At 51.8% G+C, this 24,586-nt stretch overlaps 4 protein-coding genes across 12 annotated transcripts in view; 2 read left to right on the forward strand and 2 right to left on the reverse strand.

The window, feature by feature from the left end:
- Positions 1-7,602: 7,602 nt before the first annotated feature.
- MLST8 (MTOR associated protein, LST8 homolog) lies at positions 7,603-12,197 on the forward strand. 5 transcript variants are annotated; one of them, XM_014466301.2, is made up of 9 exons: positions 7,603-7,791; positions 8,626-8,800; positions 8,976-9,027; positions 9,112-9,274; positions 9,738-9,813; positions 9,896-10,048; positions 11,033-11,157; positions 11,324-11,487; positions 11,621-12,197. In XM_014466301.2, exons 2-9 carry the CDS (start codon positions 8,672-8,674, stop codon positions 11,737-11,739), a joined length of 981 nt encoding a protein of 326 aa, XP_014321787.1. In that variant the 5' UTR covers positions 7,603-7,791; positions 8,626-8,671; the 3' UTR covers positions 11,740-12,197. The 5 variants fall into 5 exon arrangements, with proteins under 5 accessions (XP_014321787.1, XP_023620209.1, XP_023620208.1 ...); XM_023764441.1 differs by having other exon boundaries at positions 8,979-9,027; XM_023764440.1 differs by lacking the exon at positions 7,603-7,791 and adding an exon at positions 7,896-7,993.
- Positions 12,067-13,731, reverse strand: BRICD5 (BRICHOS domain containing 5). 2 transcript variants are annotated; one of them, XM_006100909.3, is made up of 6 exons: positions 13,606-13,731; positions 13,322-13,444; positions 12,956-13,111; positions 12,772-12,873; positions 12,356-12,509; positions 12,067-12,256 (listed from the first exon to the last, which is right to left on the reverse strand). In XM_006100909.3, exons 1-6 carry the CDS (start codon positions 13,654-13,656, stop codon positions 12,162-12,164), a joined length of 681 nt encoding a protein of 226 aa, XP_006100971.1. In that variant the 5' UTR covers positions 13,657-13,731; the 3' UTR covers positions 12,067-12,161. The 2 variants fall into 2 exon arrangements, with proteins under 2 accessions (XP_006100971.1, XP_014321803.1); XM_014466317.2 differs by having other exon boundaries at positions 12,067-12,509.
- Positions 13,732-14,646: 915 nt separating this feature from the next.
- Positions 14,647-17,696, reverse strand: PGP (phosphoglycolate phosphatase). Its single transcript, XM_006100911.3, has 2 exons — positions 16,997-17,696; positions 14,647-16,898 (listed from the first exon to the last, which is right to left on the reverse strand). Exons 1-2 carry the CDS (start codon positions 17,637-17,639, stop codon positions 16,573-16,575), a joined length of 969 nt encoding a protein of 322 aa, XP_006100973.1. The 5' UTR covers positions 17,640-17,696; the 3' UTR covers positions 14,647-16,572.
- A 4,890-nt stretch (positions 17,697-22,586) lies between these two features.
- E4F1 (E4F transcription factor 1) overlaps positions 22,587-24,586 on the forward strand; it is a 10,458-nt gene continuing 8,458 nt past the window's right edge. For all 4 annotated transcript variants that reach the window (XM_006100913.3, XM_006100914.3, XM_023764449.1 and 1 more), the window contains exon 1: positions 22,587-22,798. In XM_006100913.3, the coding sequence (XP_006100975.1) occupies positions 22,639-22,798 (160 nt within the window). In that variant the 5' untranslated portion in view covers positions 22,587-22,638. The remainder of the gene's footprint in view (positions 22,799-24,586) is intronic.

Consider the following 24,586-nt stretch of genomic DNA (forward strand, 5'->3'; position numbering starts at 1 on the left):
TTTAAAAAAGATACTTGTACAGGAATTTTCATAGCAGCATCATTCAAAGCAACCCAAAAAGTAGAACAAATAAGTTGAATGAATAAATAAAATGTGGTCTTACACAATGGAAAATTACTTGGCCATAAAAAGGAAAAAAGTTCTGCCCAGGCAGTGTGGCTCAGTGGTTGCATCAACCTATGAACCAGGTGCTCCAGTGGTTGAGCATCAACCTATGAACCAGGAGGTCATGGTCCGATTCCGGTCAGAGCACATGCAGGCTCAATCCCCAGTGTGGGGTGTGCAGAAGGCAACTGATCAATAATTCTCTCTCATCATGGCTCTCTCTCTCTCTCTCCCTCTCTAAAATCAATACAAAAAAGTTTTTTTTAAAAAGGAAAGAAGTACTAATACTTGTTAATAACTGGATGAAACTTGAGAACATGAAAGAAGCCAGACACAAAAAGCCATATATTGTATAATTCCATTTATATGAACTATCCATACAAGCCAATATTCTTGATGAACACAGATGCAAAAATTTTCAACAAAATACTAGCAAACTGGATTCAACAATACATTAAAAGGATTACACACCATGACATAGTGGGATTCATTCCAGGGATGCAAGGATGGTTCAATATCTGTAAATCAATCAATGTGATATATCACATTAACAAAATTAAGGATAAAAATCATATATCATCTCAATAGATTCAGAAAAAGCATTTCACACAATTAAACATCCCTTTATGATAAAAAGTCAACAGAGTGGTTCTAGAAGAAACATATCTCAACATAATAAAGGCTATATATGATAAGCCCACAGCTAATATCATACTTACTGGTGAAAAACTGAAAGCTTTTCCTGTAAGATCAGAAACAAGGCAAAGATGTCATTACCACTTCTATTCAACATAGTATTGGCGCCATAGCCACAGCAATTAAAGAAAAGGCATTCAAAATGGAAAGGAAGAAATAAAACTCTCATTATTTGTAGATAACATGACGTGATATATATAAAACCCTAAAGACTCCCCCAAAAAACTATTAGAATAAATAAATTCAGTAAAGTTGTAGGATAATCGATATGTAGAAATCTGTCACATTTCTATACACCAATAATGAGTGATCAGAAAAAGAAAACAATTCCATTTACAACTGCATCAAAAAGTATAAAATACCTAGGAATAAACTTAAGCCAGGAGGTGAAAGACATGTACTCTGAAAACTATTAAGACATTAAAAAAAAGGCATTGAAGCCCTAACCAGTTTGGCTCAGTGGATAGAGCAGGGGTGGGCAAACTTTTTGACTCGAGGGCCACAATGGGTTCTTAAACTGGACCGGAGGGCCAAAACAAAAGCATGGATGGAGTGTTTGTGTGAACTAATATAAATTCAAAGTAAACATCATTACATAAAAGGGTATGGTCTTTTTTTTTTTTAGTTTTATTCATTTCAAATGGGCCGGATCCGGCCCGCGGGCCGTAGTTTGCCCACGGCTGGGATAGAGCATTGGCCTGCGGACTGAAAGGTCCCAGGTTCGATTCCGGTCAAGGGCATGTACCTTGGCTGCAGGCAACATCCCCAGTAGGGGGTGTGCAGGAGGCAGCTGATAGATGTTTCTCTCTCATCGATGTTTCTAACTCTCTATCCCTCTCCCTTCCTCTCTGTAAAAAAAATCAATAAAATATATATTTTTTAAAAAAAGGCATTGAAGAAGATACAAATAAATGGAAAGCTATACTTAGCTCATGAATTGAAAGGATTGATTGTTAAAATGTCCTCACTATCTAAAGCAATATACAGATGATACAGATTCAATGCAATCCCTATTAAAATACCAATGGCATTTTTCTCAGAGTTAGAATAACTCATTCTAAAAGTTACATGGAACCACAAAAGGCTCAGAATAGGCAAAGAAATCTTGGGGAAAAACAAAGTGGAAGCAATCACACTCCCTGATTTCAAACTATACTACAAAGTTACAATAATCAAAACAGTGTGATACTAGCATGAAAACAAATATACAGATCAATAGAATGGAGTAGAGATCCCCAAAATAAATCTTCTCTTATATGGTCAATTAATCTATGACAAAGAAAGCAAGGATATTCAATGCAGTAAAGACAGTCTTTTCAATAAGTAGTGTTGAGAAAACTGTACAGATAGATGCAAAAAAAAGAAACTGGACTACTTTCTTACACCTTATCTATCTATCTATCTATAGATAGATATCTATATATCTATATATCTATATCTATATATCTTACCTAATAATAGCCAAACATGTAAATTGACCTTACCTTTGCTACGCTAACCAGCCAATCAGGAGAGTATGCAAATTAACCTAACAAAGATGGCGGTTAATTTGCATACATAGGCTCCAAGCCTGACAGCCCCAGGGCCGGTGGTGCAGCGAAAGCCTCATGACCGCGGGGCCAGCGGAGCAGCGAAAGCCTCACGGCTGCGGGGCCGGCTCCGGCTGGAGCCTGGCCAGAGCGAAGGCCTGGGTGCCGGGTGTCGGAGGAAAACCGGTGCCAGCAGCCAGGGAAAAGGAAGGCCTATTGCACGAATCTCTTTGTGCAACAGGCCTCTAGTATATATATAAAAGCCTAAGCGACCGAACGACCCAATGATCAGTCAACCAGTCGCTATGATGCACACTGACCACCAGGGGGCAGATGCTCAACGCAGGAGCTGTCCCCTGGGGGTCTGTGTGCTCCCACAGTCAATCTCCCATAGCCAGCCAACCTCCTGCGGTCCCTCCCCACAGTCTGCTGGCCCCCGCATCAGCCCCGATCAAGGGGGCCAGCCAACCAACCTCCTGCGGTCCTTCCCCCAGCTGGCCAGCCCTGATCGCCCCAAAAGGGACTGGGCGAGACAACCCTGGCCCCAATCGCCAGCCAGGCCAAGGGACCCCACCCATGCACAAATTCGTGCACCAGGCCTCTAGTATAAAATAAACTCAAAATGGATTAAAGACTTAAATGTAAGACCTGAAACCAAAATCTCCTAGAACAGTGCTTCTCAACCCTTGGCTGGACATTAGAATCACCTGGGAATCTTTTTTAAAATCCTGATTTCTGGGCCTCATTCTCCGGAAATTCTGTTTCTTTGTTATGGGGTGGGGCCACAACATTAGTAACAAAGAAACAGAATTTTCGGAGGATGAGGCCCAGAAATCAGGATTTTAAAAAGATTCCCAGGTGATTCTAATGTGCAGCCAAGGTTGAGAACCACTGTCCTAGAAGGAAACACCGGCAGTAATCTCTTGAACATCACTATTTTTAAAATATATATATATATTTTTATTGATTTCAGAGAGAAATAGAAACATCAATGATGAGAATCATTGACCGGCTGCCTCCTGCATGCCCTCTAATGGGGATCAAGCCCACAACCCAGGCATGTGCCCTGACCGGGAATTGAATCGTGACCTCCTGGTTCATATGTCGACGCTCAACCACCCAGCCACACCGGCTGGGCTGGACATCACTCTTAGCAGTATCTTTTTGGATATGTCTCTTCAAGCAAGGGGAAAAAAGAGAAAAAAGGGATTACATCACACTAAAAAGTTTTTGCACAGTGAAGGAAACCATCAACAAAATGAGAAGATAACCTACTGAACGGCAGAAGATATTCACAAATGATACATCTCACAAAAGGTTAACATCCAAAATATATAAGGCACTCATACAACCTAACACCAAAAAAAAATCCAATTTAAAAAATGGGCAGAGGTGGGTGAAAAAAGTAAAAGGATTAAAAAGTACAAATTGGCCCTAGTCAGTTGGTTCAGTGGGTAGAGCGTGGGCCCTCAGACTGAAGTCTCCCAGGTTCAATTCCAGCAAGGGCACATACCTTGGTTGCAGGCTCAATCCCTGGCCCTTATCAGGGTGCGTGCAGAAGGGAACCAATCGATGTTTTTCTCTCTGTCTCTCCCCATCCCTTCCACTCTCTCTAAAAAAAGCGTCAATGGAAAAATATCCTCAGGTGAGGCTTAAGAACAACAACAAAAGCAACAAAAATGAAGTACAAATTGGTAGTTACAAAATAGTCACAGGGATATAAAAGTACAGCATATGTAATATAGTCAATATTGTAATAGCTATGTATGGTACCAGGTGGGTACTTGAAATATTGGGGTGATCACTTTATGAAGTATATGATTGTTTAATCACTATGCTGTACACCTGAAGCTAATCTATATAATAAAAGCCTAAGCGACCGTTCTGGTGGAATGGACAGAACACCTGGTCACTATGATGTGCACTGACCACCAGGGGGCAGACGCTCAACGCAGGAGCTACCCCCTGGTGGTCAGTGTGCTCCCACAGGAGGAGTGCCGCTCAGCCAGAAGCTGAGCTCATGGCTGGCGAGGGCAGTGGTGGTGGCGAGAGCCTCTCCCGCCTCCACGGCAGCACTAAGGAGCAGCGAGCCCAGCGGTCAGGAGCAGCAAGCAGGCAGGCGGTAAGGAGCGAGGTGTCAAATCACTGTGACATTCGCTGCGCCAACTAGCGGTGGGGTATCTGAAGCTGGCTCGTAACCCGAATTTTTTTGAGCTTGCAACTCAAAGCAAAAAATCAGCCGAGAGACGGCTCGTATCTCAAAAAAACTCGTTAGTCGGGACACTCGTAAGTCAAGGCCCCACTGTATACATTTCTCCCAAATAGAACATAGAGATGCCCAACAGATATATGAAAAGATGCTCAACATCACCAATGATCAGGGAAATTAAAATCAAAACCACAATGAGATATCGCCTCACACCTATCACAATGGCTATCATCAATAAACAACAAATGTTGGTGAGCATGTGGAGAAAAGGGAACACACCACATATACTGTTGATGGGACTGTAAACTAGTACAGCCACTATGGAAAACAGTATGGAGATCCCTCAAAAAATTAAAAATAGAGGTACCATACAACCCAGCAAATCCACTTCTGGGTATTTATCTGAAGAAAAAAACCCACTTATTTGAAAGATATATGCACCCCTATGTTCACTGCAGCATTACTAGTAATAGCCAATGTATGGAAGTAACATAGATGTCCATCAATAGAGAAATGGATAATGAAGATGTGGTATATATACATAATGGAATATTATTCAGCCATAAAAATTATGAAATCTTGCCATTTGCAATAACATGGTTGGACCTAGAGGGCATTATGCTAAGTGAAATAAGTCAGACAAAGAAAGATAAATACCCTATGATTTCACTTACATGATGAACCTAAAAACAAAACAAATGAATAAACAAAACAGAGACACACTGGGAACAAGCTGATGCTTAAAGGGGAGAGGCGGAGAAATGGAAATGAAAAATTTAAAAAGAAAAAAGAAATATCCTGTCCTAGCCGGTTTGGCTGAGTGGATAGAGCGTCGGCCTGTGGACTGAAGGGTCCCAGGTTCGATTCCGGTCAAGGGCATGTACCTTGGTTGCAGGCACATCCCCAGTAAGGAGTGTGCAGGAGGCAGTTGATCGATGTTTCTCTCTCATCGATGTTTCTAACTCTCTATCCCTCTCCCTTCCTCTCTGAAAAAATCAATGAAATATATTTTTTTAAAAAAAGAAATATCCAGAATAGGCAAGTCCATAGAGACAGAAAGTAGATTGATTGGTGGTTGCCAAGAGCTGGGGGAGTTGAAGTGGGTGGGGGTGGGGAATGATGAGTGATTGCATAATGAATATGGGGTTTTCTTTTGGGGTGATGAAAATGTTCTGGAACTAGAGAGAAGTGGTAGTTGAACACCTTTTTAATGTACTAAATGTCACACATTTTGAAAAAAGTTAATTTCATATTATGTGAATCTCACCTCAATTAAAACAAAAACAGCATAATGCCTCACACAGAATAAGCCCTCAAAATGCTATGAAAGGTGCTGAAAACCAGGAGTTCAATAGGTAAAGAGGTGGAGGGGAAAGCATCCTAGGTGTGGGGAAAGGTTCAGAGGGAGTGTGCGGTGGCAAACCATCTGCTCTGGCCAGATGGAGCACAGAGCAAGTGGCTTATGGAGTGGAGAGAGGGAGAAAGCTGCGGGGTCTGTAGAGGCCAGACCCAGGAGTCTGGAGGGTGACAGAAAATTCCTGAAGGCTTTTAACAGGGCCCAGACTTGGGTTTTTAAGAGACGGTTTTGCAATGTGTAGGATAGCTTGAAAGGGGGGGCCCGGGTGGTGTGGGAAGGCAGGCCAGGAGAAGGTTATGGGAGAGTGGGTAGTGGATGCACCTGGATCATAACTAATTGTAACACCCAAGTAGCCACTGCACACAGAGGAGTCCGTCCATAGTGAATTGTCTTGGCTGTGAAAAGTAGAGATGTCTGTGGGGCCTTCAGGGACAGTGTCTCACGGGGTGCTAGACCTGAGCTGGAGACCCGGGAGGAGGCATGGTGGTATCAGAAGCCCTGGAGACCCCAGGGACAGGGTGGTGTGCAGAGACAAGAACTCTGGAGGGCACCAGCCTTAGGGACAGAAAGAGACTGAGTGCCTGGACAAGAAGCTAGGCAACAGGAGCTTTTCGGGAGCAGTGCTGTCAACTACAGTGCAAACGTGTCAAGATCCAGAAAGAAAAGTATCGACTGGGTTTGGCAGCATGAGAAGGGCAGTGACCTTGTGACATTTTAACTGGATCGCTGGGAATAAAAGTCCTGACAGCAAGAGGAGTGGGAAGCGAGAATGTGGAACCAGCAAGGCAGTGAAAACAGCTCTTTGAAGGAGAGAGTGCTGGCTGGAAGTAGAGTTTTGGGTTGTTTTATGGAGGTTAAAGTCTGGGGAGAAGCAAGAAGGGGAGGTGGGGAAGGTACAGGAAGGAAGGTTCTTGGGACCCAGGGCCTGGGTGGATGGGCTGGAGGATGCGGCCTTGGTACAAGGGTCAGATGAGGAAGGGGGTGGAGGTGCGGCTGCGTTTTGAGCCTGGTGGGCACGAACAGTGGGAGAGCCTGTCTTAAGGGCTGTTTTTCTGTGAAAAGGGGTGAGACCACGTGCCTGGAGTGTGTGTGTGTGTTGGGGGGGAGGATGGAAAATAAAAGTATGAGGGACCCAGTTTTGGAGGGATCACTGGGCTGAGTTAGGGGAATGGAGGATGGAGCTACAAAGCCCTGTAAGTGCCCGGACTAGGGTTGCCAGATTTAGCAAATAAAACTACAGGACGCCTAGTTACATCTGAATTTCACGTAAGCAACGAATAACTTTTTAGTTTATCTCATGCAATATTTGGGACTTTTTTTTTTTTTAAGTTATTGCTGCTCATCTGAAATTCACATGTCACTAAGCGCCCCGTAATTTACCTGGGAATCCTACCCCGGCGTGGCGAGTAGGGGGTGGAAGGGACTGCGCGACCCGGCCTCGGGGCCCGAGCACGGAAAACGAGTGCCACAAGGGTGGGGTGCTCGAGTGAGGAGAAGGCTGAGGCCACTACTTCGTCCACCTACCCCTCGCCGCCAGCCAGCACCAAGACCTCCGCTGGTTCTCCCAGGGAGGGACTGGCTCCGCAGCAGCAGAACTTTGGTCTCGTCCCACCCACCCCCGCACGGCCGTGGTGTCGCCCTAGCGGCCCATCGATAACTCTACGCTCGGCCTCGGGCTCTATCGACTCACTCCTGCTCCACTCGCCGTCCTGGACTGCGGCGGAGCGCCGAGGCGCCTGTACGGGATTGAGGTCGCGGCACGAGGGCTAGAAAGCAGCTACTGTGTGGCCCGGAGAGCGCGCCCGGAGGAAGCTGGCCCAGTGGGACGGAGCCCGGCCGGTCGGCAGAGAACCAGGGAGCGCCAGGACCCCGCCTCCGAGGGAACCTCACATCAGGTCTAGGCGCTGGCCTGCTACGCATGCGCAGTCGCAGCACTCGGCTTTCCCGTCGGCCCGTCTGCTGCCTTGCGCACGCGCGACCCATCCTTGCGGCAGAGTGGCGTCGGGCGAACTGCCCCCTGCGGGTGGCGGCGTCCGCGGCGTGTCTGTGGGGCCGGCACGGGAGCGCGCCGTAGAGCTGGGAGGCTGCCTCTTGCCGGTTGCCGGGCGTGTCCCTAAACCTCTCTGTGCCTCAGTTTCTCCATCTCTAAAATGGGAATGATGTCTATATCTCTCCGAGTGGACCTATAATCTGTTTAGGACAGCGATTTTCAACCGGTGTGCCGCAAGAATTTTTTTTAAATATATTTTATTGATTTTCTACGGAGAGGAAGGATGAGGGACAGAGAGCTAGAAACATCGATGAGAGAGAAACATCGATCAGCTGCCTCCTGCATACCCCCTATTGGGGATGTTGCCTGCAACCAAGGTACATGCCCTTGACCGGAATCGAACCCGGGACCCTTGAGTCCGCAGGCTGACGCTCTATCCACTGAGCCAAACCGGTTAGGGCAAGAATTTTTAAAACATGCAATTCCCATTTAGTCCGGGGCACTGACCTCTTTTTCCTTAGATTGTCAAATTTAAAAATGACAACAGCCAACACAACAATAGGCCTTCAGTGTGAATGAATCAGAATTATAACTTTTTTTGTGTGTGTCAGATCAGCAAAAATATTTTTTGGTGTGCCGCAGAATTTTAGTATTTAGTTTATGTGTGCCATAAGCTGTAAAAGATTGGAAATCGCTGGTTTAGGACATACAGGGTTATACTCACCTTTCTATTTTCCAGATCCTCTGACCTGTGATCCCTGCTGAGTCTTCCAAGCAGCCACAACATGAACACATCCCCAGGCACTGTGGGCAGTGACCCGGTCATCTTGGCTACTGCGGGCTATGACCACACCGTGCGGTTTTGGCAGGCCCACAGCGGGATCTGCACTCGCACGGTGCAGCACCAGGACTCTGTATCCTCTGCTGGGAAGGTGGGGAGGGTGGTGCTGGACAGGACTCCTGGTGGGGATAGCAGCCTGGGCAGAGGCCTTGGGTGGGGAGAATACAGCAGCAGCTGAGCCAGATGGTGGAAGCCTTGAGGGCTCCTGACTCCAGGGCTCTGCTGGTCATCATCCTTAGCATACATAGCAGGTGAATGCACTGGAAATCACGCCTGACCGCAGTATGATTGCTGCTGCAGGTACCTGTACCCTCAACCTGACCCCTAACCTCTTGGTGGTTTGATCTCGGCACAGCCAAACCTCAGTTTGGTCTATGCCCACAGGTTACCAGCACATCCGCATGTATGATCTCAACTCCAATAACCCCAACCCCATCATCAGCTATGACGGGGTCAATAAGAACATCGCGTCTGTGGGCTTCCATGAGGATGGCCGCTGGATGTACACGGGTGGGGAGGACTGCACTGCCCGGATCTGGGACCTCAGGTGTGGATGCCAGGCAGGAGGGCCCGCTGCCTGGATGTGTAGGGGTTCTGGGTGTATGGGAATGAGGGTCAAGCTGGAGAGTGACTTAGGTCGGGTTCCCTCTCAGCAGAAGCCGAGACAGGGTTTGCTATGGGGGTGATTTATTGAGAGCAATGAGGAAAGCAGGTTAGAGAAGAGATAAAGCCACACAAAGATGAGTCCAGTCTCAGCCTGATCCCACAGGGAACTCTGGAGAATAAATTCCATCAAAGAGCAAGTCCTGCCTTGAGGCAGGGGACTGGCCTTTATGTCCCTTCTGAGTCAATCATGGCTTCAGACTGCGCCTGGGGAGTGTGAGCCTCCTGAGTATTTCCTGTGGGGTAGCTCTTCTCAGCAGAGGGACCAGGATAAATGGCATCAGGGAAAGGGCATCTGGGTGGGGCACCAACAGCATCTCCTACAGTATTTGTCTCCCACCCCAAAGGTCCCGCAACCTGCAGTGTCAGCGGATCTTCCAGGTGAATGCACCCATTAACTGTGTGTGCCTGCACCCCAACCAGGTGAGGGGTATGCACAGGTCTGGGCACCCTGGGGCTTTGGGGGGCAGGGATCCTGCCTTATCTCACCTCCCTTGCACCCCAGGCAGAACTCATTGTGGGTGACCAGAGCGGCGCTATCCACATCTGGGACTTAAAAACTGACCACAATGAGCAGTTGATCCCTGAGCCTGAGGTCTCCATCACATCTGCCCACATTGATCCAGATGCCAGCTACATGGCAGCAGTAAACAGCACTGTGAGTCCTGGGGCGGGTGCAGTGGGGGAGACCAACTCAGCACCCAGCCCCTTATCTCCTTTATTCCCTGCAGGTGTCTCCCTTACCCCCCAGTTCTGCTTTCCCCTCCTGTCCTCCAGCTCCAACCCAGTCACCAAAGTCAAGAAGCCGCCTCTCGTTTCCTGCTGTAGCCCCATCAGTTCCCATCTCCTGAATCTCTTACTGTCCCACTTACCCCATTTCCTGGCCCAAGTTTCCCTTGCCTCCCCTTCTCTGTGGCCTCCCTCTGACCTCCCTCACCCCAATCCATTCTCTTTCTGCCACCAGGGCATTCTTCAGTAGAACCAGCCTGATCCCATTGTTCCCTGCATAAATCCCATGATGACCCTGGCTCCTTATCAGGGCCTCAAGATACTGTGGGTGCCTTCCTCTCATCTCATTTTTTTTTTTAATCCTCACTCAAGGAATGAGGATATTTTTTCCATTGATTTTAGAAAGTAGAAGGCAGGGAGGATGGGGTGAGGGGAGGGATTGGAGGAAGAGGAGAGAGAAACATGATGTGACAGAGACACATTAGTTGGTTGCCTCCCACACTCACCCTGACTGGGGGCGGGGATCAGACCTGCAACCTAGGTGTGTGCCCTTGAACCAGAGTTGAACCTGTGACCTTTCAGGATGCAGGCCAATGCTCTAACCATTGACTCATGCTAACCACGGCCCATCTCATTCTTCACATTCTGGTTGGCCAGCAGCATCAGGAAGGCTAGATATAGCCTCTTGCTCTCAGCCCACCAGGTGTAGGCCTTGATTGGGGCCAGGCCTCCAGGTGCTCTCTGCAGGCAGGACTTGATGTGTCTGCAACATGTCCCTGGCCCCCAGACCCCCTGTGCACAGCCACAGTGTTGGATGGCAGCCCCTGGATCTCAGTCTACCTGCTAGGGCATCCATCCCCATGTGTCAGACTGGAGGTTCTGGTCCCCTCATGACTTTCCTCCTACCCCGCAGGGGAACTGCTATGTCTGGAATCTGACGGGGGGCATTGGCGATGAGGTGACACAGCTCATCCCCAAGACCAAGATCCCAGCACACACCCGCTACGCCCTGCAGTGCCGCTTCAGCCCAGACTCCACGTGTGTGCAGGGCCCAGTGGACCAGGAGTTCTCCATGGCTATGGGAGGAAGGGACCTGTCTGGGTTGGGGGCTTGATGGATCTGGGACTGCTTGGTGGATGGCAAGGGGATGCAAGGTTGGAGTGACTGCTGATGACACACCCACCATGCTCATACCCACCCCTAGGCTCCTCGCCACCTGCTCGGCTGACCAGACGTGCAAGATTTGGAGGACGTCCAACTTCTCCCTGATGACGGAGCTAAGCATCAAGAGCAGCAACCCCGGAGAGTCATCCCGAGGCTGGATGTGGGGCTGCGCCTTCTCTGGGGACTCCCAGTACATTGTCACGGGTGAGTCCCTCCTACCCTGCCTCCCTGCCTTGCTAGCCCAGTGGTGCTTGCTGCGGCTTCCCTGCTACCTGGGAGCCAGCCTCCAGTGTGGGGCCGAATCCTGAGCTGCTACCCATGTCCTCCCTCCCCACAGCTTCCTCTGACAACCTGGCCCGGCTTTGGTGTGTGGAGACGGGAGAGATCAAGAGAGAATACGGCGGCCACCAGAAAGCCGTGGTCTGCTTGGCCTTCAATGACAGTGTGCTGGGCTAGCCTGTGCCCCCCTGGGATTGCAGGCAGCCACCAGGCAGCACTGGCTGATGTGATTGTTCAGCTGCCATGTCAGAGCGGACCCTTCCTCGGGCTAGCCTCTACCAGCTTAGGCTAGCTGGACCTGACTGACTGCCCTGGCCCCCTTGGCCAGCCTAGATGGGCCAAGCTGGTCTGCTGAGGGCTCTTTTAGTCCCTGGTTGCTTATCTGGATGTGACAGGGCTCAGGAGGCTGACCCAAGCAGCCTGGCTGCTGCCCACCCCCAAGCCAGTGCTTTTCCCCTCTCCCCACCCATTACATGTCCCGAGACCACAGAAAACACCATCACGGCCAGGTGGAGGGGTTTATTAGCCCCTGCTGGTGGCTGCCTTCCATGGTACTGATGACAGGGCCGTCCAGCTGGCTGGCTGGTGGGGCTGGGGGTTCAGTCTGGGAGGTAATAAAAGCAGACTGACACACAGATGTTGCTTGGGAAGCAGATGTCGATGCATAGATAGATCAGCCGCTGCCTCCGGGGCCCTGTGGGGAAGGGCCTTAATGAACCCCAAAAGAGTTCCTCTCCCTCTCCCAGGATGTCCATGGGAGCCCAGGCCTCTCCCCATAGCTGCCCCGACTCACCCTCTGCTCGACGGGCCCAGTAAATGGGGATCTTTGAGCAAAAGTGCCGCACTGAAGCCCCCACTTGGGCAGGGTCCACCTCATGGCTCCCAAGCACGGCCAGCAGCTCCTGAGCATAGTGGGTCTCCTGGCTGGGGCTGTTAGACCCCTGGGTCTGCAGAGAAGGCTCTGGTGGGCCTTGGGCCAGGGATACTTGCACTGCCTTTGGCTGGGCAGGGCCCATGAATCTCTGGACATGCCAGCACTGTGCCAGCCACGCCCTCAGTTCTTGTCAGCAGTCTCAGCAAAGGGAAGATAGAGCTTCTGTTCCCCTGAAACCAGAGCCCCAGCCCACCCCGGGCCCAGGCGGTACACAGGACCCTTTGTCTGGCCCCTGGCCTGGAAAGCCTGACCATGCGAGTATGGAGGCTGCTCACCTTTGAGGTGTTCACCAGCAGCTGCAGGGTCTTGCGATCTCTGGGCTCCATTGGGTGGAGGAAGCAGGCCCGGTGCTCTGCAGGTCGGTAACAGACACAGCCCTGGGGAGGCAGGCAGGTAAGGAAAGTCCGTCTGAACACCTTTAGGCAGTGACCCCCTCTCCCTCCCCACCAGTCAACTCACGCTCTGCCCATCGAACAGCACCGCCCAGCTGTGGTTACTCTGAGTCGGGGTGACCCTGATGGTTGCCACATTCCCGGCCACGTCCACCTGGGCAGTTTGGTTGAACTGGTACACCCTGGGGCTCGGGAGGGTCAGACGGAGCATCTGTAGCAGTGGCTGGGTGGGAAGCCGGAGCTCAGCTGGACAGGCTGGGGCTGCCCTCACCCTCTTTCCCCAGCCCTTCTTCAAGGCTTCTGACCCCTCCACTCCTTTGTCCTCCCCCTGTAAGCTCAGCTCTAAGCCCTGGGTTCATTGGAGGGCTGGATGTGCTGGCCTTTCCTCCCCCTCTCTAGTGTGCATGCCTGCCCAGGTCCTGAGGAGGCTCACCTTGGGAGGGCTGTGAGCAAAGCCAAAAAGCCCTCCAGTTACAGCCCCAGCAGTGGCCAATGCCAGCAACAGCAGCAGCAGGCCCAGGGCTCTCCAGCCCCCATGGCAGGGTCTGGTCTTCACCTGAGGGCACACTGCAGTCAGTGGGGCTTGGAGCAGACTGGCTCAGGGAAGATAGGGGTTGAGGAGGTGTGGGTGATGGGTGTTGCCCTCTTGTCCCCTGCTCAGGGCATGCCCTGGGTCTTTGTCCCAGGAGAGGGCACTGGGTGATGGGAGGCACTCACCCTGATAGGCCCAGGCCTAGGATCCTCTGCACAGCAGCTCCCCTGCTCCATGATGCAGCCCTGGTGACAATGCACTGATTGTCTGCCACTCCTTGGAGTCAGCCAGGAAAACCTCAGGAGCCTCTGATAAGCCAAACAGCCGTCCTGGCCCCCTCCCCTCCTGCCTCCTCCCCAGCCCAGCTACCTGAGCCAATACAGCCCTCTCCCCTCCACCTGGGGGAGGGGGATGAGCTTGTCACTGTGCCTGGCTCTCCTCACACCTGGCCTGTACTAACCTGAGAGCACAGACCTGGTTGGGCATGAGAGCATGGCCATTGTGGAAATCAAGACCTGCTGAATAGCAGGGAGGGCAGCCCAGGCCTGGCAAGAGCAGCTTTGTCTTGTTGGGGGCAGATTAACTTTTCCTAAAGAGGCCTGTTACTAGTCTCCTGGGTTACCTCCAGACTCCTAGGGCTGGGTACAAGGCCTGGCACACAGCAAACCATCAATAAATGCCTATGTAATGAAAGGTTGGTATTCTGCACTGCCACCCTACTTCCCTCCCCATGCACGCCAGCCACTTCCCAACTCCTGCAATTTTGGGTTGGGTAGCATCCCAGAGAATGGATGGCTTCCAGGCTCTGCTGCAGAAAAGGTAGCCTACTCGAACCTCCCTTGCACCCTAAGATGGTTAGGTCAGCCTTGTGTCCACCAGCCTCTGCCCTGACCAGCATAGCTTTCTCTGTGCTATGGCCCTGGCTCCTAGCTTGCACTTCCAGTCACCTAATACTGGATTGCAACAGGCAGGGCTCCCCAGGCAACTTTCACAACATGGGGGCCCTCACCAGGAGCCCTTTCCTACTCTGGTTTTGCTTTGTGCTTCATTTTTCCTGGATCTTCAGAACCTGTCCTGTTATGAACCTGAGATGGGGTTGTTTCCAGCTCTGGAATTGAAGATCCTTCAACTAAGCCCGCCCGCCCTATACCCACATGAAGGCTAGACAGCTGCAGCCTGTGTGTGAAGGCTGCTGTCAAGACGAGAGCAAGGAACGCTAGTCAGCATGGGTTTGAGAGTTTAATGTGCATTTGAGTTCACACAGTGCAATAAGGGCAGAGATGGGGCGCAGAAGAGGAAGGTGTCGCTGGCTGCCGCACCTGCTGTGTGCTCCTGGTGTGGGTGACAACGCCCTGATAGGCCTGCTCAATATCCAGACCCACCTTGAGCCGACCTCGCAGAGCCAACGTCAGCACCACCAACCTCACAGGCACCGGCTGCCCTGCTGTTGTTGGCAGAGTCCAACCCCCAGACACTCCAAGCCTGGGAGGAGCTAAAGGCTCAGGACACCCTTTACTACTGGGAACTCAGAGAAAGGAGTGAAAGAGTGTTGTAACTCTGGGATTAGGAGAGAAGCCACAGGTTGTAGGCAGACACCACTGGGTGCAGAGCAAGGCACCGGGAAGGAGTCGGCCCAAAGGAACAGCTTCCCAGGCTCTACCCTACAAGTGCAGCTGGAAAGTCTGCTTATCAGGCCTGTTCCCAAAGGTCAGCAACTTAGGGAACAGGCAGAAAAGGCCAGGGCTCCCTACCAAGAACCCGTGGCTAGCCGGTGAACCCTGCCAGTCCTCCAGCTGGCCACTGACCAAGGACTTCAGAGCCAAGATATTTGGCCTCATGGACCATTGGCATCTAACCCCCACACAACCAAAGGTATGGGAGGACAGGAAGAGGCTGGATGCTTTGTAGAAACCATTTTCCTGTTCTTAGGGACACTTCTTTCTTCTCCCACCCAGAGGGCACCCTGGATAACAGGCATTCCTTGGCCTGCATATGACTTTAGCCCTGCTGCTCACTGCGGGGCCTGGAGATTTCTTCAGTGGGATTTGCCCTACAAGACAGAGCACAGCTATTAACATGCTTAAGATTCAATTCCACCCCTTGACAAAGTTGTTCAAAAGTTTAAAAAAATATTTTTTTTATAACAATGCTGCTCTGAGCTCCCTACACAGCAGGCCAAAGTTCAGCAAAGGCACCCATGTCCTCCTGGCTACTCAGCCAACAATATGCTCACTCCATGTCACTTGGGTTTAAATGCACATTTGAGAAAGCTGTGGTTTAGCTGGGGTGAGTTTACAGAGCTGCACGACCACGTATGAGGAGCAGCAGCCCTGAGCATCTGAAACACAACACTCAATATGGCAGAGTGGTTTGTAAGGAAATGTGGAGTGGTGGTGGTGAGGACAGCTCTCCACACCCCAAAGACAGGGAGACACTACCAGGGGACCATCCCATCCTCCATCCCACCCTGCAGGTGAGGAGCTGGAACACAGCAGCAAGCTCCTCTGCTGATGACCCCACCCATGGGGCCTTGGGTTGGTTTGTACATTTCTCCTGATAGTCAAAATAATCAGTCCCTTCTCCCCTTTGCCCTACAAGGGGACTTGATCCCTGAATAAAAATTTCAACAAAATATGTGACACCCCTAGACCTACCTCAGTCCCATCAGCAGGCCCTTAGGTTATCTGAATTCTGGACAGATGTGAAGCCTGCTCTTGCCAATGGCAACCAAGGCCCAGGACCCCCACAATGCCCTCCAAGTTTAAAAGTGCATCTTAGGCCCTGGCTAGGTAGCTCAGTTGGTAAGAGGGTTGTCCTGATATGCCAAGGTTGTGGGTTCGATCCCCAGTCAGGGCACATCCAAGAAGCAACCAATCAATGCATAAATAACAGCAAATTGATGTTTCTCTCCTTTCCTCTCTTAAAAAAAAGAAAAAAAAAAAAAAGAAAAAAAAGTGCATCTTAAATTACAAACACCTGTAACAAAATCACCCCCAAACCTTTACTTCCAAGGTTAACTAGTGCCTTTGCTTAACTCCAAGTATAACCTTTAAAGCCACCTAGCTGAGCAAATGCTTAAGCCCCACCTATTAATTTGGTTAAGTGGTTTTCAATTTTTTTTTTTTATTCTGTAGATTAAAGACGCTAAATCTTTAACCTTGAAGGGCAGGCAAAAGGTCGGCTATGCTGTCAACATAGAAGTCAGGGACCATTTTCCTTTTAGACATGCAGTCACTTTCCTGATTACTCTTCACATCTCTTAGAGAGGAGACTCCAGTGAGGGTGAGGATGGTCTTTAGGCCACAGGAGACGCCCAGGAGGATGTCTGTGTCCAGGCGATCTCCCACCATGACGGTGCGCTCGGGGTTGATGCCGTACTCCTGGGACACGCAGTCGAAGATGAAGCGGCTGGGCTTCCCTATAATGTCAGCCTGGCGCTCAGCGGCCATCTCCACGGCTCGGACCAGACAACCGGTACCTGAGGGGCGGAGAGGGGAGGGGAGGAGAGCGCCCGAGGTCAGAGGGCTGGAGGGGCCCGCCGCCGCCCTCCAACCTCCTGCCCCGGGGCGCACGGACCCGCGATGAAGCGGCCGTTCTCGAGGGGGAGCCGGTTGTCCATGTTGGTGCCCACGAGCAGACAGCTGGGCTGCTGCAAGTAACGCACGGCCTTGGTGAGCTTCATGTAGCTGAAGTGCGGGTCGAAGCCCACCACGACGGCGCGCACATCGGGCTCGAGTGGCACGTCTAGCCAGGCGCCAGGGCCGTCGCCCTGCAGGGGATCCGGCCCCACGCCCACGCAGGCGACGCCCACGGCCTCCAGCTCCGCGGCCAGCGCTGCACTGGCCCAGCACGTAGGCCTTTGGGGGCCGGAGAAGCCCGTCAGGCGCTGGCGCAGGTAGAGCGCGGTGCAGTAGGCCGTGCCGAAGACCTCAGGGCTGTCGCCGGGTCCCGCGGGGCCGCCGAAGCCCAGGCGCCGCAGCTTCTCGGCGTAGGCCTCACGGGTCTTGCTGCTGTTGTTGGTGATGAAGCCGAGGCGTTTGCCACGGGCCCGCAGCGCCGTTAGGGTCTCCGGCGCGCCAGGCACGGCCGTCTCTCCGCGCCACAGCACGCCGTCGCAGTCGAACAGCAGCGTGTCCACGTCGGCCAGCAGCGCCTGGGCCCGCTCGGCGTTCAGCCGCACGCAGCGGGCGTCGTCGCCGCCTGCCTCCGCCTCTGCCATGGCCGCCTGCCGCCGTCACCGCCACCGGCAGCCACCGGCCGCTCCTCACAGCCGCCCGCCACAGTGTCCGCCCCGCCCCCGCCGTGCTCATTGGCCCCCCCGCCTCACGCGCACCGCCCATTGGACACCGCCTGCGCCAATCCACCCCTGCCTACCTCAGGTTGCCGGAGCTCAGCGCCAACCGTCACGGCCCGGCGCAGGGAGGAGGACAGCTATTGGCTGTAAGTCCAGGGGCGCTTCGGTGATTGGCTGGCAGGGAGCCAACCGGTATTCGGAGTGGAACCTTGACTGCGGAAACGCTGCGGAGCCGAGGAGCCGGCGCCGGACGTAAGGCCGCTGCTTATTGGGCAGCTCAGTGGGCAGCTCGCTCATTGGAGGCGCGTGGTCAGCTTAGGTGACGGAGACCCTTCATCGAATGACCCTCAGTCGGGCAGGCTATTGATTGGCTGGCTTCTCTCCCGTCGTGCGGGCGGGGATCTCCGCAGGAGCGCGGTAGGGGTGGGGTGCTGCCCCCCCTTCGGAGGCAGTCACGTCTTCACCTTCGCTTGGGCTGGGCCGGGCATTGTCCTTCCCACTGGACATTCTTCGCACACAGTGTCAGCGTGCGGACAGATTACGGCCAGTCCCGAGAGCCACCTCGGAACTAACTCCTTCCTCACAAGCCTTGCGTTGTCATTTCCAAAAATGCTTTCCCTGCGGTCTTAGTGGTTTTGTGAACCAGTAACTTCGAGGCAGTGGGATTAGGGTCTTTAGTTGGTCATCATCATTATTATTAGGTTATTGTTATCTTTGATTGAGGTGTAATGTATAAAAATTGCATAAATCATAAGTATGCATCTTGATGGGGTTTTTACATACCCATACACCTGTGTAAACACAACCCAGATCAAGATTCAGAATATTTCCATCACTTCACCAGCTTCCCTCACATCACTATTCAGCCAATAGCGGAGACCCCTCCACCAGCCTCTTTTCTGACTACTATCACCATGAAGTCATGGCCTCCTTCGCCTGTTCTAGACCATCTTAAAAAGAAGATCTTACTGTGTGTATTCTTCTGGCTCTTGCTTCTTTGGATCAACATAATGTCTGTGAAATGCTTCCTTCTTAGTGTTTTTGTTTCGCTTTAGTTGTGTCAACTTTTTTTTTTTAAATATATTTTATTGATTTTTTACAGAGAGGAAGGGAGAGGGATAGAGAGTTAGAAACATCGATGAGAGAGAAACATCGATCAGCTGCCCTTTGCACATCTCCCACTGGGGATGTGCCCGCAACCCAGGTACATGCCCTTAACCGGAATCGAACCTGGGACCCTTCAGTCCGCAGACCGACGCTCTATCCACTGAGCCAAACCGGTTCTGTCTAGTTGTGTCAACTTAAAACACATTCAAACCTGTGAAGAACTTTTGTGAGTTTATTTGAGCCAAACTGTCAACAATTGCCAGGAGCAAAATCTCAACAGATTGAGATAATGCTCTGGAGAATGGCAGTTTTGAACCTTATTTTATGCACTACAATCAAAAGAGGAGATGTATGTGGGTGACATGAAATCCACTGGTGGGAGATTAGGGAGGTGGGAGAAAGCCGGGGAAGGGGGCGGGACCTCTGGGATTGGATAAAAAGTAAAATGACAGACACATACTTCTTTTACATATAGGTGGGTAAAGATAGTTAACAGTCAACAATAAACTCTATAACAATGAGGGGCTTTATGGTCTTGGTCTCCACAGAGCAGTGCCTGTGCTTTGAGGGGTCCAGAAAAAGGAAAATTACTTGGACATTCCAAAGATATGTTATCACAGATGCAAAAAGACAATGACAGGCTCAATTAGGGTAAAGATTGACCTTTGTCAGGGAAGATGCTGGCCTAGGACATGACTACCCACCACACACTTTTTAGCTAAAAAGTTTTAATTTCAGGCTACCATAGATACAATTTTATGTGTATTTATCACAAAGTAACTTTTGTGGTTACTTTAGGTCTCTGAGTTTGCAAGGCCACCATGCAGGCCTTCCCTGAGCTAGTCAGGTTAGCATATGGCCCCTTTTTGTCCGGAGTTGTCAGGTGGAATATTGAAAGAATATACCCCTGTTGATCTCTTCTCCACTTGATGGACATTTGGGTTGTTTCCACTTTGGGGCTTGTTATGCAAAGTGCTGAGGTCCCAGAAAACCTTAGCATATTGTTCGTGAATTCCAAAGAAATAACTCAGAGGACTGACGGTGAAAGACAGGGGTTTATTAGGACTTAAAGTGTGTACCAGTGGCGACCAACCAGTGAAGTTTGCCACCACACTGGCTGCCACCTGTGAAGTTGTCCCACTAAGTCCCATCTGGCCTGTAGACAGGCCGCACTGGGAGTGGCCGGCTGGTGCTGTTGTTTTGCTGCTACCCAGACTTTCCCAACACAAGGTTTTATGGAGCACAAAAAAACAGAGAAAAACAGGGCACACAGGGGGAGAGGGATGTGCCCGTAAGCTATGTGAGATCAAAACACTAGCTATTTACAATCCTGGCTCACATCTAGAAGCAGTTTCTCTTTGGCATTTCTTCTGGCCAAGGTCTCACAGTCCACTTACAGGTGGTCTTCACTATATTTCCAATAGGGTGGGAAGGAGAGTTGGAACATGGGAAGCGGCCCAGGTTCCCACTTACCATACAAGGTGGAAACAACCCAAATGTACTGAATGGATAAATAAATTGTGATATATCCATATAATTATTCAGCCATAAAAAGGAATCAAGTACTGATACATACGACAACCTGGATGTGGCGAGAATGGCACCAGGTGTTAGACCGGTGGGGTCAGACTACCTGGGTTCAGCAACCTTGGTACTTGAGTTCTGGCTAGGAAAGAATTCAGAGCCAAAACTCAAACTATAAGAGAACATTTACTTAGAACATCACAGAGGTGGAAGAAGTGAATGGCAGAAGAAATGGGCTCAGGAGGTAACATGCTTTGGGGGGAGAGGGAAGAGGCATGGGAGGGGAAAAGTGGAGGGTATGCTCAGGGGAGGGAGAGCAAGCTGGGTCCTCCACCCTAAGGGCTTTTAAGGGCGGGGGTTTTAGGGGCAACACCAGGGGAGGATCCCAATAGAATACTCATCAACTTTCCAGGTGTATCGTTTCAGGGTCAGGGTCTCCACAGATTGGCAGGTGCCAGAGCAGGGGGTCATCAGTCAATGCAGCTGGTCCTGAGGTCAGCTGCCAGGTTTTGTTGCTTTTCTGTAGCTGAAATACAACTGAAGCCTAGACGTTATCCCTCGGGGTTAATGCTTAACGGCTATTCACCAGTCCCCTTGTTCACACCCCAACCCCCAACCCCATGACTAGCAACGTGCCAGGGGAGGCAAGGTCAGGGAGGGTCCGAACACTGTGACCAGTGATATGGAAGGTCAGAGAGTCTAAAGTGCATGATCAGCAATATGCTAGGGAAGGAAAGGTTACCTTGAGGGCAAGGTCCTTGTTGCTTGGCACCCAGGGCTTCCTGCCCTGGTGACTGCCTGTACCTAGCCCTTGCTCTGCTCATGTCTGTCTTACTGCTTACCACAGATGAATTTTGAAAACATTGTGTTAGGCAAAAGAAGCCAGAGGTTGCCCAGCCAGAGTGGCTCAGTGGTTGTGTGTTGACCTATGAACCAGGAGGTCATGGTTTGATTCCCGGTCAGGGCACATGCCTGGGTTGCTGGCTCCATCCCCAGTGGGGGGTGTGTAGGAGGCAGCTGATTGGTGATTCTCACTTCATCATTGATGTTTCTCTCTCTCCCTTATTCTTGGAGATCTATAAAAGAAATAATAATAATAAAAAAAAAGCCAGAGGCAAAAGACCACATGTGTAATTTTATTTATATAAAACTAGAGGCCCAGTGCACAACATTTGTGCACTGGGGGTGGGGGGGCTGGGGAGGAGTGGATCCCTCAGTCTGGCCTGCGCCTTTTAGCAGTCCCGGAGCCCTTGGGCGATGTCCACAGTTGGATAACCTTAGCGCTGCCACGGAGGCAGGAGAGGCTTCCTGCCACCTCTGCTGCACTCACCATCCATCAGCCCAACTTGTGGCTAAGTGGTGCTCCCCCTGTGGGAGCGCACTGACCACCAGGGGGAAGCTCCTGCTTTAAGCGTCTGCCCCCTGGTGGTCAGTGCACATCATAGCGACCCAGTTGCTCCACGGTTAGGTTGATTTGCATATTACCCTTTTATTATATAGGATGTCCAGAAATGGTAAATCCATAGAAACAGAAAGTGGTTGCCAGGGGCTGGGGTAAGGGGATAATGGAGAATGACAGCTAATGGGTACAGGTTTTCTTTTAAAATGACAAAAGTTCTGAAATTAGATGATGGTGATGGTTGCACAACATTGCGAATGTTCTAAATGTCACTAATGATAAATTTTATGTGTACTTATCACAACTTAAAAAAATATACAAAAGAATAAGAGGCCTAGTGAAGCTAACTGTTCGTGAGCCACCCCAAAGTCGGTTTTACTCCATGACCTGGGCAACCAACGAGGGACGTTCTGACACCTGAGGGGGGTCGGTGGTGGTCAGAGGGCCCCATACGGCCCTCTAGAGCTCGGGTCCCCGCGTGGTGCCCAGGGCCATAGCACATTCTCAAGGCTGGCAGGTGGCGCACCGGGCCACCTCGCCCCTATACTCCAGCTCTCAAGTCCAGATGCAGCTTTCGGGACCGAGCCCAGCCCCTTCCAGGCCCGCCCCAGCCTTCCGCTTTCCTCTAGCACAGCTACGTCCCTTCCTTCCTAAACCAAACCCAAGAGCCCTCCTCCAGACCCAGCCCGCTGCTGGTCAATCCGCTCCACTGTAACTCAGCCCCCAGAAGAAGCCCCGCCCACCACCTCTCGTTATAAGCCCCGCCCCTCTACCTGTCCATCAAACTAACTGGCCCCGCCCCGCCAACCTGGCGTCGTCTTCCTCGCTCCGGCGCGGCCCGTTGTTATGACGACACGGTCGTAAATCCGCCATCTTCCTGCGGCGCGTTGCGACATGGAGGGCGCAATGGCAGTGCGGGTGACGGCCGCTCATACGGCAGAAGCCCGGGCCGAAGCCAGGAGGGAAGCGGGCGAGGGCGGGGTCGAGGCGGCGTCGTCGGCGGCCTTAGCCCCTGGCGGCTTCCTCGGCCTCCCGGCGCCCTTTAGCGAGGAAGGTAACACGGCCGGATGCGGCGGGGTGTGGCCGGGGTGGGGGCAACTCTGCCCGGGGCTGGCGAAGGCCCCGATGACCTGAGCTGCAGGCGCGACTGACGTTCCCAGACCCGGATTTCTCTCCCAGGGGACCCCTCAGACACCTGCACGAGTCCCCGGTTTCCTCGGACTCTCGGGCCTCGCCTGCGGGGCGCCAGTCATCCCCGTGGGTTCGGTGCTGACTCCTGGATACTCACAGTTGCCCAAGCCTTCGGGGCTGTCCGTGTGGACCTCCACGACCGCCTAACTCTCCCCTGGGCCCCCACCCACTGCACCTGACGGGCCGCCGGGGCCCTGGCTGGGTGTGACTGGGGGCTCCAGGAGGGCGGGGCCTCGGGTTTCTCCAGGTTTGGGCTTTGTCCAGGCTGGCACCTGGGGAGGAGAGCGGTGCACTGCAGCCAGCCTGCGGGCTCCGTCCCGGACTGCCCGTTTCTAGCTCTTTGATCCTGGGCAGGTGGCCACACACCGCTCCATTTCCTATTACAAATGGGGATGCTGCTGATAACAAGGTATCAAGCACTTAACCTGTATCAGCTTTTTTTCATCCTCAAACCAACCCTGGACACAATTATTATTGTTGTTATTTCCCATTTTGTGAGTGAGGAGTATTGAGATTCAAAAATGTGGAAGTGACCAAGTCACCCAGCTAGTAAGCAGCAAGGACTGGATTGGATTCCAGGACTGTGAGACAGTTCAACACGCTCCTGTGTTCTGCCATCTCACAGGGCAGTGGTGAGAATGAAAACAGCATGTGAATCACTGAGAACAAAGCTGGAACACACTGAGGCTCATTCACAGAGAAGTAGCTTTTGGAGATAGAACTAAGGTCTCTGCCCTCTGAGCTTGTCCCATGCGGCTGTAGCCTGGGCCAGGCAGGAGGGGGTCAGCTAGTGATATTGTGTTGGTGGCCATTGTCCCTACAGCATTCATATTCCCTACAGCCTTCATATTTCTGGTACAGTTTTTTCTTCTTATTCCAGCTTGGGGAGGGGCAGTACCAGTAGGGGCAGGGCCAACTTGAAGAGGGGTCTCTCTGGAGATTGCTGTGCCCTGCGGGGCTTGCCCATGGCATTGTCTCAGTGTCACATGGGCTGGGTGTGTCCCCTTCTGTGGCAGGAGTTCCTTCAACCCTCAATACCCTGGTGCCGAGTCAGACTCAGCGAGTTGAAAGGGTGGCGGACACCTCAGTGCTTGGCTTGTGACTCTGAGCCATCTGGATGGACTGCCCTCTGTCAGGTGGCCTGTAGGCGAGTCACGGCGGTGGTTTGGCCCTTTGATTGCTCATTAATTCAATAGACATTGACCGCCCCTGTGCACCAGGCCTGGGTTTGACCCTAATGAGGGGCTGCATATGAGATGATGGGAACTAGCAGACTTTTACGGAAGCAGAGGGAACACCTCCCCATCCCTTTGTCTAAACAGTGGGATTTCTGGAGTAGACCCTCAGGTTCAGGTTCTGGCCCCGACAGTCACCAGCTGGTGGCCTTGAATCCCAAGTTGCTCTTCTGGAGTGGGAATAGTAATTTCCATTTCCCCAGGGTGCTGTCTGGACTTGGTGACATCCCCAGTGAGGTGCCTGGAATGTGGTAGGGACTCGGTGAGCAGGAGGGGCAGGCACTACTGGCTGGTTATCCCAGATGGTGAGGGGCTCAGGTGCTGTGGCCCTAAGGCGTGGAGTCCCTCTCAGGTTCCATCCTGGGTGTCATCACCAGAGCAGGGAGGTGCTGCCTGTTGGCACCAAGGAAGCACCA

The sequence above is a fragment of the Myotis lucifugus genome, unplaced genomic scaffold, assembly GCF_000147115.1.
Source record: "Myotis lucifugus unplaced genomic scaffold, Myoluc2.0 scaffold_332, whole genome shotgun sequence".
Lineage (NCBI taxonomy): Eukaryota > Metazoa > Chordata > Mammalia > Chiroptera > Vespertilionidae > Myotis > Myotis lucifugus.

Excerpts from the sequence above, each read along its gene's own strand:
- MLST8 (XM_014466301.2), top strand. The coding sequence starts at position 8,672 with ATGAACACATCCCCAGGCACTGTGGGCAGTGACCCGGTCATCTTGGCT. Across the intron at positions 9,028-9,111 it reads CAGTATGATTGCTGCTGCAG|GTTACCAGCACATCCGCATG; the intron begins GTACCTGTACCC and ends CTATGCCCACAG. Across the intron at positions 11,158-11,323 it reads CGCTTCAGCCCAGACTCCAC|GCTCCTCGCCACCTGCTCGG; the intron begins GTGTGTGCAGGG and ends ACCCACCCCTAG.
- BRICD5 (XM_014466317.2), bottom strand. The coding sequence starts at position 13,656 with ATGGAGCAGGGGAGCTGCTGTGCAGAGGATCCTAGGCCTGGGCCTATC. Across the intron at positions 13,445-13,605 it reads CTAGGCCTGGGCCTATCAGG|GTGAAGACCAGACCCTGCCA; the intron begins GTGAGTGCCTCC and ends GTGTGCCCTCAG. Across the intron at positions 13,112-13,321 it reads TTGCTCACAGCCCTCCCAAG|CCACTGCTACAGATGCTCCG; the intron begins GTGAGCCTCCTC and ends CTTCCCACCCAG.
- PGP (XM_006100911.3), bottom strand. The coding sequence starts at position 17,639 with ATGGCAGAGGCGGAGGCAGGCGGCGACGACGCCCGCTGCGTGCGGCTG. Across the intron at positions 16,899-16,996 it reads GAACGGCCGCTTCATCGCGG|GTACCGGTTGTCTGGTCCGA; the intron begins GTCCGTGCGCCC and ends TCCGCCCCTCAG.